At 41.4% G+C, this 13569-nt stretch overlaps 1 protein-coding gene across 1 annotated transcript in view; it reads left to right on the forward strand.

Annotated features, from left to right (window-relative positions):
- myo16 (myosin XVI) overlaps positions 1–12812 on the forward strand; it is an 81803-nt gene extending 68991 nt beyond the window's left edge. Inside the window, exons 33-35 of the mRNA XM_039600442.1 lie at positions 1623–1775; positions 2791–2876; positions 9479–12812. Coding sequence (XP_039456376.1) covers positions 1623–1775; positions 2791–2876; positions 9479–9649 — 410 coding nt within the window. The 3' untranslated portion in view covers positions 9650–12812. The remainder of the gene's footprint in view (positions 1–1622; positions 1776–2790; positions 2877–9478) is intronic.
- The last annotated feature ends 757 nt before the right edge of the window (positions 12813–13569 follow it).

A 13569-nucleotide genomic window follows, 5' to 3' on the forward strand; every position in this document is an offset into this window, starting at 1 on the left:
TGTAACCAGCAACCCCCTTTGGCCTACTTGAGGCAACCCATTTGTTACAGCCTCCTGTGTAGTGCCCTTTGGCTGCTGCAGCTGCCTTCTAATATGTTAGGTAATGAGCCAGCTTGTGTAAATCACTTAGCATCACACTGCACTGTAATTATGTTTTAGCTTTGTTATTGTGTGCTATAGCTCTGCACACTGCATGTAAAGTACATAGAAACTGTGTGTAGTGATGAAAAAGCTGACCTTTACAAAAGGAGAACAAACAGTATTTGTCACACTTAGTGAATGAAATGAGCTCCGGTCCCCAGGTCAGAGGTTTCAAACCCAGACAGAGAGTGTGAAAAGTAAACTTATCACTGATATTCCACCTTGAGAAACTGTCGCATCCTACTGTCTGAGTTTCTGTTTCCTCAAAGTGTATTAGTTGTGGCTGGGTTAATAATAAATGAGCAGGAGAACCAAGAGGATAGCTATGAAATATTTAACAGCTCACTCAGGTTGTACTGAAGGGAGTGTGACTGCCTCGCAGCATTGAACAGCACGTCCTGGACTATTATTTGCATATTGGTGAATTCAGGTGAATGCATCAGCCAGACATCATGCCAGATGCTGATTGTGAAGCTAGCTGAGCTGTGATCAAAGCTGTTGTGTCATAGTTCTATAAATATAATAAGTTCAGTGGGCAAAAAGTTGAACTCCTTGTAAGAGACGGTATGAGGGCAAGTGAACATGCTTACGCATTTGCATCACATGACATCTTGCGTCTGACCCCTCGTCAGCACCTGCAACTGTACGGGAAAAGTGCTGGCGTCATGGAAACGGTGTGTGTGACAGGGGAACCAAGCACTGGTGTATTTTGAGTGGGCAAAGCAAGGCGGCCCTCTTAGATCCAAGCGTAGAGAGATGCCAGTGGGCTTAACAGAACGCCCTACTTCCGTTCCCTATCGGCCGTTAAATAACTGAATGTGATACCTGACGCTGTGGGACTGCCCAGGGGTTGCAGTTGCTATCCCAGACATGAAGTGAAGAGCAGCTGACGCTCTTTTCTCCCCCCGCCTTTCCTTATCATAAGGGAATGAGAAAACCACAGGAATGCAAGGGAAAGAGGGCAGGGGGTCTTGGCAGGCTTTAGGAAATCAGAGTCATGAGACACATCATACCTCAGCAGCACCATCCAAAATTTCCAATTTCATTTGGCTTTTATTATGGTCTTTGTGCCTGAATGACTCATCTTTCATAAGCATGAACATGCGCATGGGCTCTGTCTCACTGCGTGGCCTTTTGTCCCTTGTAAAAACTCACCTATCCCATGGGATAGTACAGTTTGGTAACTTTATATTTAGGCATCTTGTGACCATGGATGGACCGGGAGGCAAACATTCTCAGTGTGGGACAGCAGCTGATGAATTCTCATTCACACTGCCACACACATATGCAACCACAGTTACTTACTCATGCAGTGCGTAAGAGCATTTGAGCCCCAAGGAGCAGCAGAAGGGACAAAGGCAGACAGATATTATGAAATATATAAAGAGAGGGTACTCTGATGATATTATGCATGATGGATATTACCGTTTGTAACATGCACCGATATGCAGTTGCATTTCCTCTTGTTATATTCCCACCAGGATTCAATTCTAATATCAATCTGCCAGGGAGGGAAGACTGTGGCTCTGCCCCCACCTCACCATCTCTCCAGCTACAAGACAAGAACGCCAACAACCACTCTCCCCACTCACAAAGCCCTGCCCCTGTAGAGAACGGGAACCAGATCTCAAACGGTAACAGCCCAATGTTGCACATTTACACTCACAATCTTAGGAACATATTTTTAAATAGCAATGACCCGCTATATTATTCAAGGTTACTTTGGTAAAGCTTGGCACAGACTTGCTAGTGGTACTTAACAGACCCAAAACCAGGAATCCATGAAGATATTTTTAAGCATGGCAAAAATAGAAATCCAAAGCTGCGCACATACAGAGCCTGGACTGAATCGAATAAGTTCGCCATAGTTTATGAATGTCAAGGTTACACTGTGTTTTTGACATATTTCAAGTATGACATTAAGGAAAACTGACATGGCAGCTTCATGACATTTCAGGTGATAAGCAAAGACACACTGAGGTTTTTTGTTTTGTTTTTACAACATCTGTTATCACAATATTGCAAAATATATTACAGTTAATTATTAAGGCCCTGCCAGCTTCACCACTGTCATGTTGGTACGTAGCTATGCATCTAGAGATTAATAGGTGTCAGTCTACTTATAGTTTACAGTTAATAAAAAGTAGTTAAAATGCTATGTGGTTGTAAATAAGAAATACCGTTCCACTGGCTCTACTTTTGGAGTGACAAAGTCATACACCAGGCCAGTCTTAGCTGGCAACTCTCCTTTTAGACATTGTAATGCCAGAGCCACACAATCACTTCAATTCATCGTGGAGTGGACTGAAATAAAAGTAGTGTGCAGGCTGGGAAGATTGGTAAGTGGAGTTAGAGTTACAAATAATGAGAGGGAAATTAAATGGTATAATCAGGTGACCTGAGAAACTGAGAAGGATTTACTGGAACCAGAGAGTGGTTACTTTATTCTTAAATACCCAGAGAGTTTTGCAACCAAACCATACTCTTGCCTTAACGTTTTTCTTTGCATGAAAACAGTTTCTTAGCCCTCTCTCAGATTGCTTGTATTTGAAAAACGGTGTGTCCTTCAGACTGTACCTGCCTGTGTGTGGAAAGACTTGACAAGACAGATGTCCGTGGTTTGTGAAACGCTTCTTTTTGTGTGTTCAGGGTCGCTGGAGGATGAGAGTCACAGCAAGTCAAACTCCTCCAGCACCCCCTCTCTGCACAGACACATGGATAGTCATCATACTCAGGTAACCACAAAGACAGGCACTTAAACACCCAGACACACTTTTGGTGCCTTCATCAGAAGCTATGTACAGATGGCAACAGGTGCAGTTTTTTCTTTGCAACCTTACTCCCCAACACTTTACGTAACACGGGGATGCGTCTGACCTTGGTGTGCTTAAAACTTGTCATGGGATGCACATATGTATACAGATAAACACACACACAGTTACAGCACGACTATATAAGGTTTCTGTTTGGGTTTGTTGACATTTCGAGTGGACAGGGAAGTGGCCTCTGTCAGTGGCATGCATCACTTGTGACGTGAGCTTTTGGTGCTTCCACTGACAGGTGTATGATTACAGGATAAAATATTTTTGGGGTTTTTTTGTTTTGTTTTTTGCATCCAAGCTTACCCACATGCTTACATGAATGCACATACTCTGGATCTCATTATGTTGAGCTCATTAACTACTGTATGGCTGTAGATGAGCCTTTTGAAAACTGAGCCTTACCACTGACTGATGAATGTGTGTCATAGAAAGTCTAATTTTAACTTTCAAAGATGATGCACACAGATGGGGCACAGATGAAAAATTGGTTTTATTTTACGTGTTTAAAAAACCCCACATCATAGTTTTGGGCCTGTACCAAAGTTAGCAGGAAAGAACTCAACTGAATAAATAAAGCAACTTATCAAAATAACAAACAAAACCAACTTAAACTACCAGAAAAAAAGTGACATAGCAGACGAGAGAAAAAATGGGAGACATAAATCAAATCAGTCCAAAACAAGTAACACTTATCTCAAGAATCAAGTTTTAGTTTTGTCTTTGAAGGTTCTCAGTCATCCAGGTCATCATAGTTTGAAGAGAAAAGTGTCTGGACTTCTTTAAGCTCTTGAAGACCTTTCACCTCTCATCTGAGAAGCTTCTTCAATTCTAAGAGCAATTGGTGGGTCCCAGAGTCCCAGATTTAAGCCCTATAGGGAGTGTCCCTACGAGGGTCACTAATCACACGAGCCAAGGTGTGAAAACGGGTGTGCGTCACAATCAGCCAAGGTTTTGGGTGAACCCATTATGAGGCTACGTTAACACTAATCCTGTTAAATTTGAAAACGGCTTTTCGTCTAAAAACGCTCCGCATCCACACTATCGTTTTCAATCATTTCCAAACAGTTGTTCATCCACACTGGAATGACTGAAAATGCTTACATTCCTGTATTGCGCACGGGTGAAACGTAAGACGATTCGACCTGCCTCATTTCTGTCTGCCGCTTATTTACTTTCCGGCTCTTTGAAACATCGCGGCAAAATGCCGAGGAAAAGCACCGAGTTTTTTTTAATGGACTAACAATGAGGTGGAGTTGTTGCTGCGAGTAACACAAAAGGACAAAGTTGCAAAAGCGAGTGAGAATTAAAGAATTTGAAGAAAAGCTATCTGGAGCATGTACAGACTGATATTAATCTTTAATAGGGCTTTCAAAATTGAGAGCAAACAAAACAACTGCTGTGTAATGCTCTCCGCTATCTTAGTTTAATTGGTCACATGACTGCATCACATGACTAAAATGTGTCATCGTTTTAAAAAGTCTCAGTTTACGCAGTCTCCACTGTGCCGCAAAAACGCCGTTTTATAAATGTATCCGCTTTGGAGAGCGTTTTCAAAAAGCTCCATTTTCCTTGACCAAAAACGCCGTCTCGGTGTGGACGGAAAGTCAAAACGGAGAGAAAAAGATGCGTTTTCAAATGAAAACGTATTAGTGTGGACATGGCCTGAGAACACTTATTGAGATCAACTGACCCAAGATGTAAGTGGGCGTTAAGGTGCCTGGGAAGGGATCTCAAAACTGGATTATAGATGTCAGACAGTTGGTGTCGTAAGCCACCGACTCTGTTCAAAGATGGTTGTTCACAGTGGACATAAATGGCTTCTTTCACTCCTCTTTCAAACCATCTGTCTTCTCTGTCCAAAATGTGAATATTGGCATCCTCGAAAGAGTGACCTTTGTCCTTTAGATGCAGATGAACGGCAGAGTCTTGTCCTGCCGAGGTGGCTCTTCTATGTTGTGTTATGCGTTTATGCATTTATTTTCCTTAGAACTGAAGAAAATTCTTGGATGAGAGGTGAAACGTCTTTAAGAACTTAAAGAATTCCAGATGCTTTTCTTTCCAAGCTTCTTAGACAACTTTTAGTTACATACAAAAAACATTGTATGCATTTGAGAACAAAAAAAGGAGAACGAGGAGGCTTGGTAACTGTTATTCGTTATGTTCAGGACTGCTTCCCAGTTCCTGTTTAAGATAAAAAAAAAACATCCTCTAATCATTCTCTTGGCTCTCTTATCAGGCCTTGAACATACCGTATAGGTCTTGGTCTTTTCAGACCAGACTGATTGAGTAGGAGGAAGAGCCGCACAGGAAGAAAGAAACTTTGCACTGGGGAGAGTAGGGTTTAAACCCAATATCACACAAAAACTTAACACTGGCTTTTTTTGGCTTCTTTCTTTTGAGTCGTTCCTTCCACAGATTGGTTAAATTTAGAATTCATTTGAAATCAAATTGATTAAAATCTATACAAGGTCAAAAATCTCATATAAACCCCCCCCCCAAAAAAACAGTTAAACCCTTCTTCAATAGCTTGCGCTCCTTCCCATGTTTGTTTTGGATATGCCTCTGTTTTCCACATCAAAACAAACATGCGAAGGAACTAAAATTAATTGCAGTGTATCAATGAGACACTGAGTGTCACTTTCTGCTGTGTTTAATACACAAAGAAGCAAAGGACGTTCTGTTCCACTCTCAGAAGAGTTCAGCACACGCTATTCGTAAGTAAACATCACTAGAGATGTAAAGGCACGCTGTGTACCCACTTGACAATCCTCAGATTTTATCGCTCCATTCAGAGTTGGGTGAGTTCACCTTGTGCATTGAGTATCTGAAGCCTGTTTGTGACTGTGGAATAAAATAAAGACGTGCCAGCAAGCTCTGCTTAGTGCTGCTTTTTTACAGCAGCACATGTAACCATCTACTTTCGACTACGCTGTTGTCTTGTACATAAATGCCTGTTTTTTTCTCTTTCTATGAATCTAATGAGCTTGGCTGTTACTCTCACTCCCTCCTATATTTTCCAGAGGGGTCATCTCAACTTTTCTCCATTCGGTGCTGGGGCTGCCCTCTAAAACAGCGAGGGGGGCACAGGGGGTGGGCTCGCTGTGAGCCCTTGTGCACATATAGGGATGTGGTGAGTTATGTCATGCCGCGCCCCTCTCTGCCCTTAATCGCAGTGTTTTTCATCAATCCAGTGTGCAGTCAAATCAGTAATGATTTATAAAACTTCCAAAAGGTTTGGAAATCAGTGGCTGCGGTTACCTGAAATTAATTCTAGTTTAATATTACACAGGATTTTAAGTCTTAACTCATGGCTGAAAATGAGATGTAAAAATTCTAATCAGAATTTCTGGCAGTTGTCATAAAAAATAAAAAATCAAATCTTCTGAAAATATGGGTCACTGGAGAAGCATCTTTGAAAACCACTGCTGTTGCAGGACATCATCTCGGCTCTCAGGAGTCTGAGAGTCGATGACATTTACGCTCTTCTGTTTTTTATCCCACATTTCTGGAAAGAAACTGCAGCTCACAGGATAAATAGATCTGAATACCCACACATGTGGAGAAATCCTTTGGCAATTGCAGTTGTTCCTTTTTGTTGCTGTCCTCCTCAGCACATGCCAAAAGTCACTATACAGTGTTTTTCCTGAGAGTCTCAAACTCGAGCTGCAGTTTTTATTGCTCTTCATCTGCTGGGATTTTTATGTTGCTGAATCCATCACTCGATTCCCTTTTAACCCTTCCTCAGACTCTCTCTGGCATCACTGCATCATCGCTGTCACCGGTGTTTCGCTTTCTTGATCACCTTCATCACTGTGAGTTTATACACGATCGTGAGGTGGGAATAACTCTGTGACACACAATGTCTTTCAATTAGCTGCACTCTAGACTGGGTTTATGTAGGTTTCTCAGAACTAATGGGATAAATAAAAATGAAAGGATGAAGGAAGATGAATGGGCAGCTCATTTAAGAATGAATGGACTGGTTTGTTTGGGTCCTTGCCGTGAATAGCGAGCAGCAGTCTAGACTAATTATATAAAGACTTGACAGACTGCTAAATGATTGAATGGTACAAAGATTGATATTTTTGTTTATCCCTTCAGACAATGACTTGGCAGGGCATTTGAAATAGAAGGAGTGGTCACATGTGCTACTCGGGAACATGTGACACGCTATTCCTCATTCTTAAAATGTATCGGACTAGACAGAGATCCTTACATGACTCCACAGAAACTATTCAGGGGAATTTCAAAGGAAAACATCACACATAAGTCATCCCGAGATAGCAACATATCATCCTATCTGCAGTTTCTTTTATTCTACCTGTTGTATTCTCTGTTATCGACCCGTCCTTGGGCCACACAGTTATAGAAATATTAGCTGTTTAGTGACCTTTCTCATTTTTCTATCTGCTTTGAATGACACATAAAAGAAACTCTTTTGGAATTTCATGTATTACTGTTTGTCAGATAATAAAAAAATGCAATTTATATTCTGTGAAATCCTTTTCTAAGTCATATCTAGTGCTGTGAGTACAAACAAAACAATCGGAGGATGCGGTGTTTTAGTTTTCTATATCTGAGGGTGTATACACAGTAGCGTGCATGCAGTAGCTGTTTACACCCGGGAATGTGTGCGTTTTATGTGGAAAAGCTCGGCGATTATTGGAATATTTTGTGGCCTCGGGATATCCTTCCTGTGAGTGACAGTTTGGAATGACTACTATCCCACATTACCACGCTATTACCATAACAATCCATTCACATGTTGGTGATGATCTAAACCCATCCCCCCACCACTTCCCCCAACACAGAAGGGTGTGGTTTAGATTTCAGAGTGCTGTTATCTGGAGTGAAGTCGCCGTCAGACAGCTTTGAATAGTCAGAAAGCGATTTTATTTTTTAAACCTAACTTTGTCATCTCGCCTCGATGTCATGCTGACATTTTGAAGACAAGCATTGAACTGTTTTACATTTCAGACATCAAGGCCAGAAACCATAACTGTTTCACAGTTGTTAATTAGAAAAAAACTGTATCTGATGCGCACTGAATGTCTCTGTGTGCATGTCTCTGTGTATGTGTGTGTCCATGAACAGTACAGTCATGCATTGCAGAGGGACACAGTGTTCCTACTTATTTTCTGTTCCAGTAGCCGGTGTTCCTCGCTGGCGCCAGTGCAAAGAATAGCCTGGCAGGGAGGTGTAAATTATGGATTAGCTTGTTGAGTATTGTGCTAGTGCAGGCAATCTATCTCGATGTATGTTTGTGCGTTTGGGTGTGCACGTATAGTCACGTGCAGTTCTCCAGGTATGTGCAGGTGTGTTTGTCAGAGTATCCAATCGGCGCAATGTTTTTTTCCCCGGTCTGTGTGTGTGTGCGCGTGTGTGTGTGGCATAGCCTATGACTTCCTCACTAAACACATGACATGTTTGGCAGTTGACTTGGAAAATGTTACATTATAGGTACTACTGAGCTGATTTAGCTCACTGCTCCTACTTCAGCAGAGTGGAAAAACTGATAGGTGTGAAGAGAAACAGCTTTGTTAAGAAAGGGAATTTATATCCGTGGATTAAAAAAATTAAATTTAAATGGTTTTTACTATTGAGATTCATAGGGCCCGTGGGAGCACTTAAAGGTGTTTTTGAAACTTTACATCATCAGTAAAAACCAGCAGGTTTAGAGTGCAGCAGTGAGGGTAAGGGAAGCTGAAATCACACAGAGAGGGAGTGTTTTCATAGTATTTATTAAAATGAACAAAACAACAGTGGGATATTTGCAGCTTTATCTTAAAAGCGTTCACCTTTGAGCTCTTTTTTCTGAGGCCACCAGCTGCCATCATACCACCCCCCCACCTCCCAGTTTCTAATCAGGTTTGGATGGCCAGGCCTCGTTCCTGTTGCCGGTGTTACTCACTGAGGGAGATTGGAATTCCTTTCTGATTGATTTACCTGCATATTGACTCGTGGATGACTGATGAGGCTCTATACAGACTGTTGCATATGTGTGTGTGTGTACATTTTTGTGAGTGCCTGTAAGACACTAGAGGAACTACTTTAACATTTAACTCATAATATATTCTTGGAGGTGTTGTAGTTGGACTCAAGTGACACAATATGGAAATTTGTTTCTGTTGAAATGTCAGTTTGGGATCCTGATTCCTGCTGCATCTACTCCCATACGGTGGCTCAGTGCCAGACCCACATTCAGTTCTGTGTTATTAGAATCATTCATGAGAAAAAGTGACCCAGTTGTAGAAGATGGACTTCTCCTTTTTTTAAGATGTAAAATCAACCAAAGTTGTGTCCTGTTTTTTTTCTTTTTTTGGCTTGTAGGTGTTAATGTTATTATTTTTGTGATGCTTGTGCAGTCACTGTTTATCATCCCACCCCTCCGCTCCGATCATGGCTTGTCATGTTGACTTCCTGTCGTTAATCTTTTTGATTTTTCAGTGTGCTGCATCTCCTCAGCAAAACCTAACCTCCTTTCCTGACCTTGTATGCTTCCTTCTCTGCCCCAGGTGTTCCAGCGGCTACGTCTGTCCAACGGGGATGAGAGCGCTGCCCTTGGAGAGCTTCTGCGATGGCGGCGATTGCAGTGTGAGGGGCGGAGTGACTGGAAGCGCCGCCCACCTCAGTCCCCACCCCTGCCCCCCACACTGCTCTGGACCAACAGGAAGGCCCCTCCATGATGGAGGTTTTCTGATAAAGTCACATACGTTGGCTATGAAGTTCCTCCCTCTTTCTTCAGCCACACTTGCACGAGCTTTTAAATTTTATTCTTTTCTTTTTTTGTTTATGATCCGTTAACCTCTGTCCCCATGGACTAAGCTTAAGGTCCAAGAATGAGCCTAGTCCCTGGGCTGAAGGTCTTGCTTTTTCCCTTTGCACTCAACTGTGGGGGATTCCCTTACTTACGTGATAGAAACTCAGCACCATGTGACAGCTAACTCTGATATCCATGAAAAATGACTGCAAAGCAGAAAAAGTATAGATGCGGGATAGTCTGTGATGACATATATGATCAAAAAGAGAAAAATACTGACGTGTCTATTTATTTTCAGCTCTTCTAAGATGAAATGACTGACGCTGATCAACAGGAGGCTTAATTTACAAGCAAAGTAGTTGACCTGGGGTTTAGATGCCAAATGGCCATCTGATTTGGATCATATGGCCTCATAAGATGTGCTGCTGCATTAAAACGAGCTCCACTCTAAAACCCGGTGCTGATTATACTTGACGTGCTATGATGTTCCTGTGTGATGCGTTGTCATATGTGCACACCTGAGTCTCAGAAAGTTTACAAGTCAACCAACGCCTCTGGAGACCTCCAGTTTTGAACAACACTTTACTGGCTTAGACATGGGACCTTTTTCAGGTACACAGCTCTCACTTAGAGTCTCATGTTTGGGCTCTAAGTGCTACTGCAGCCCTGGCAGCAAGCGACCGGGGGTCAGGGTAACCTCAGTATTATCCCAAGGTGCACTTCTCTTCCCCCTTGTTACCACCAGCCTTTGAGAAAGCCCTCTGGCCAAATCCTAAACTACTGCACTTACCTTTACTAGGAGACGGGGATCCATCTAATGAGCATACTTTGGCTTTATGTATAAAGGTAAAGCTGAGATTTAAAAAAAAAAAAAAGCTTTAGCCGATAGGTATTTAGTTCATGTTGTGAACATGAAACTCTGTGCCAAAGTGATACAATGTGTAAAAGCTATATCTAAACTAACAAGTATAGTTATTAAAACTGATGTATACGGTAGTCTCCTTATGCTTGTATACTGTATGTACAGACTGACAAATGACCAAATCATAGCTGTTGTTGCAGTTCACTGGTGATCCTGTGTGGACTAAAAACATTAAAAAGTGTTGAAAATGGATATAAAACTGTTCACACTCTTAACGTGTCTCATCAGCATCTGAACAGGTTAATGCGTTTTTCAGGAGACGTCGCGCACAGATGAACCTGATTATTGTACAGAGCCCTACATCATCGGTGTGTCCTCGCAGTCGCCTGTTTTTTACTTCCTGTGTCCTCTCCTCATCTTCTTTTCCTTTCCCGTACTTGACCCAAAACAAACAGACCCCATTCCCCTTTCCCCTACTTGACCCACCCCACCTCCTCCAGTGGATCAAACCGGCTTTACGGGTGTTTCCATGGTAGCCACAGTGTAAATAGTGAATGGTGTCATATGTTTTAGCTTTTACTATAGAAGAAAAGCACGGCGGTTGATCTTAAAGATGAAGGACAAGGATGAGTACATAATACTGTGTATGATGGTGAAACTGAGATTGAAGAATGTCTCGGGTTAGATGCAATGCTGAGAGAAAGAGGTCTATTTTAAAATGTGAATATGCTTTTTTCTTTTTTTTTTTAGAACGACTGCCTACAGTTATGAAAATTCGTTTATACTCTATTTAATGATTTGTTTATTCCCCTTCGACCCCATTGTTCTGCTCCCCTGATGCAATGCAGATGTTCTAAATGTATATGGATGTTTTATTGCACATTGTTTATGTGGTGTTGTGTTGACCTCTGTAATGGGCTGGGTGTGTCTAGACAAGGTGTTCGATCTTTAAAGATCCAGTCTGAATTGTTAGAGCCTCCAAGTATCAATAGCTCTAATAGATTTCTCATTCCCACTGATCACCCACAAGGCATTTAAATTGGTTCAGATTTGCAAATTAGCAGCGCCATCACAGGATCAATCTCGGGTGTTGTCGGCGTGTGAAGGTGCACAAATATTCAAGAGGCCGTTGAAGGCGAACTTGCCCAGTTGTGTTTTGGAATGACTGGCTGAATGTACAAATGCAAAATTTTTATTCCACCATCCTGTGCACAGAATCTCTTTGTATCTTATTACTGGAACATGCGCCTGAATCAAAAGAGTGTACCTAACTGCTTAATGTGATTATTGTCTTCAGAAGTTGTGTATGCAGTTCATTTTTTTTCATGCAAGTATAAGGTATTGATTTGCCCCATATAGCACACCTTGTGCACTGTGATTGGGGCTGCATGAGCACCGCAATGGAGAAATATATCAAACATTTTCACACAAGTATTTGTGTGTTCCATCTGCGATCAAACAAAAGACAGGAACCAAGACTAAGCTCGTCAACCTTGCTAATGCCAATGAAAGAATTTCTAGCTTTGGTATTTATCCTTCAGTATAATTAGAGTTATGGTTGGTCGTGTGCAGTTTTGTGTATACTTATGTTTATGGAAGTCATGAAATGAGGACATTTTTTTGTTGTATTTTAAAGCATATCAGTGGTTTTTACCTTGCATGACCACATGTTGGGTGTCCTCCCCTTATAACATGCTCGTGCAGAAAAGATAAAGGCTGTCTAATGTGAAGAACTGCTTCCTCTGCACTGTGAATCACTCCACTGTCCCCCAGTGTCTCGGCTAAACACATCATTCATCCATATCCACATAAACCCATCTGCTAATATGTCCACTTCATCACATACAAACCTTGATGAATTAGCTCACTCTGAAGTAAGCTCCGGCAGCCAAAATACTGCCAGTCATATTCGTTAGCCAGGAATCTATGAATCCTCCGCTCTGAGATCACCTCTCTGGTGCTACTGCCAGTGTAGAATGGCCATCTATTGTCTCCGGTCCACTTATAGTTGTCCAGAGAGACATGATATTTCAGCACTGCCTTTCATATTGTTGTTTTTTTTTTATTGTAATTTTTCTTTTGTACATGACATACAGTATATTTTAATCTGCATACATATGTGTTTGTGGAAAGAAAAAAAATGATTGTGATATTTCAGAATTATTATGTTCCCAATTTTTTAAGTACTGTACTTGTACAGCAATAAAGCACAATTGTGTCAATGCGAGTCTTTCTGTGTGTGTGTGTGTGTGTCTATATTTAAGTAGCCACTGTAACATTACCCATTGTTTGTAAAACCTAATTTTGAACCCTCAGTTTTAGCATTGACCTTTTTTCAGAGACGCACAATCAAATGCAGCAATAAAACTGTTTTAAGATGCCAGAATTAAATCCCCCTTCTACTTGCATTATTTGGCCAGCCGTGTCACTTGAGCATCAGCACAAAATCAGTTTCAGGAAAGAATAAATAAAAATTCAGATAAAGCATATTTCTAAGAGTAAAAAGTCTGTTTTGACAAAAGATTTTTCCGCTTGCTACAAAGTGTAACCTTTTTTTTAACCCACATCTGCAAGCCTCCAGACAGTTCCTCTCAGTTCCTCTCGTGTCAGCCCATTACAGCTTTTACTCCATCACTTGCAAAATCAACAAACTGTGCAATACGCTCTGCATAACTGCAATTTCAAATAAAAAGTTACAGAATTCAACTTTGTATGGAATTTAGGCACGTTTGTCTATGATTCCTGTTGATTTCTCTTTTATTTCAATAGTGGTAGTTTTCAAGTTCAAAAAGTAGTAGTGGAATGGTGACATAATGAAAAATGTGTGGGATACAGATCATCCCAGACCCGTGACATGTCCTCTCTGCTCTCAAGGGATCACCAGATATTAAAAGTGATAGTCATTTCTTTTTTTGTGCTGGAAACCTCCCATCCCCTCGCATTCCCCAGCCAATTCCTGTCCTGGGTGTCACAGACACTAGCTG

This window comes from Oreochromis aureus, linkage group 16, assembly GCF_013358895.1.
Source record: "Oreochromis aureus strain Israel breed Guangdong linkage group 16, ZZ_aureus, whole genome shotgun sequence".
Classification (NCBI taxonomy): domain Eukaryota; kingdom Metazoa; phylum Chordata; class Actinopteri; order Cichliformes; family Cichlidae; genus Oreochromis; species Oreochromis aureus.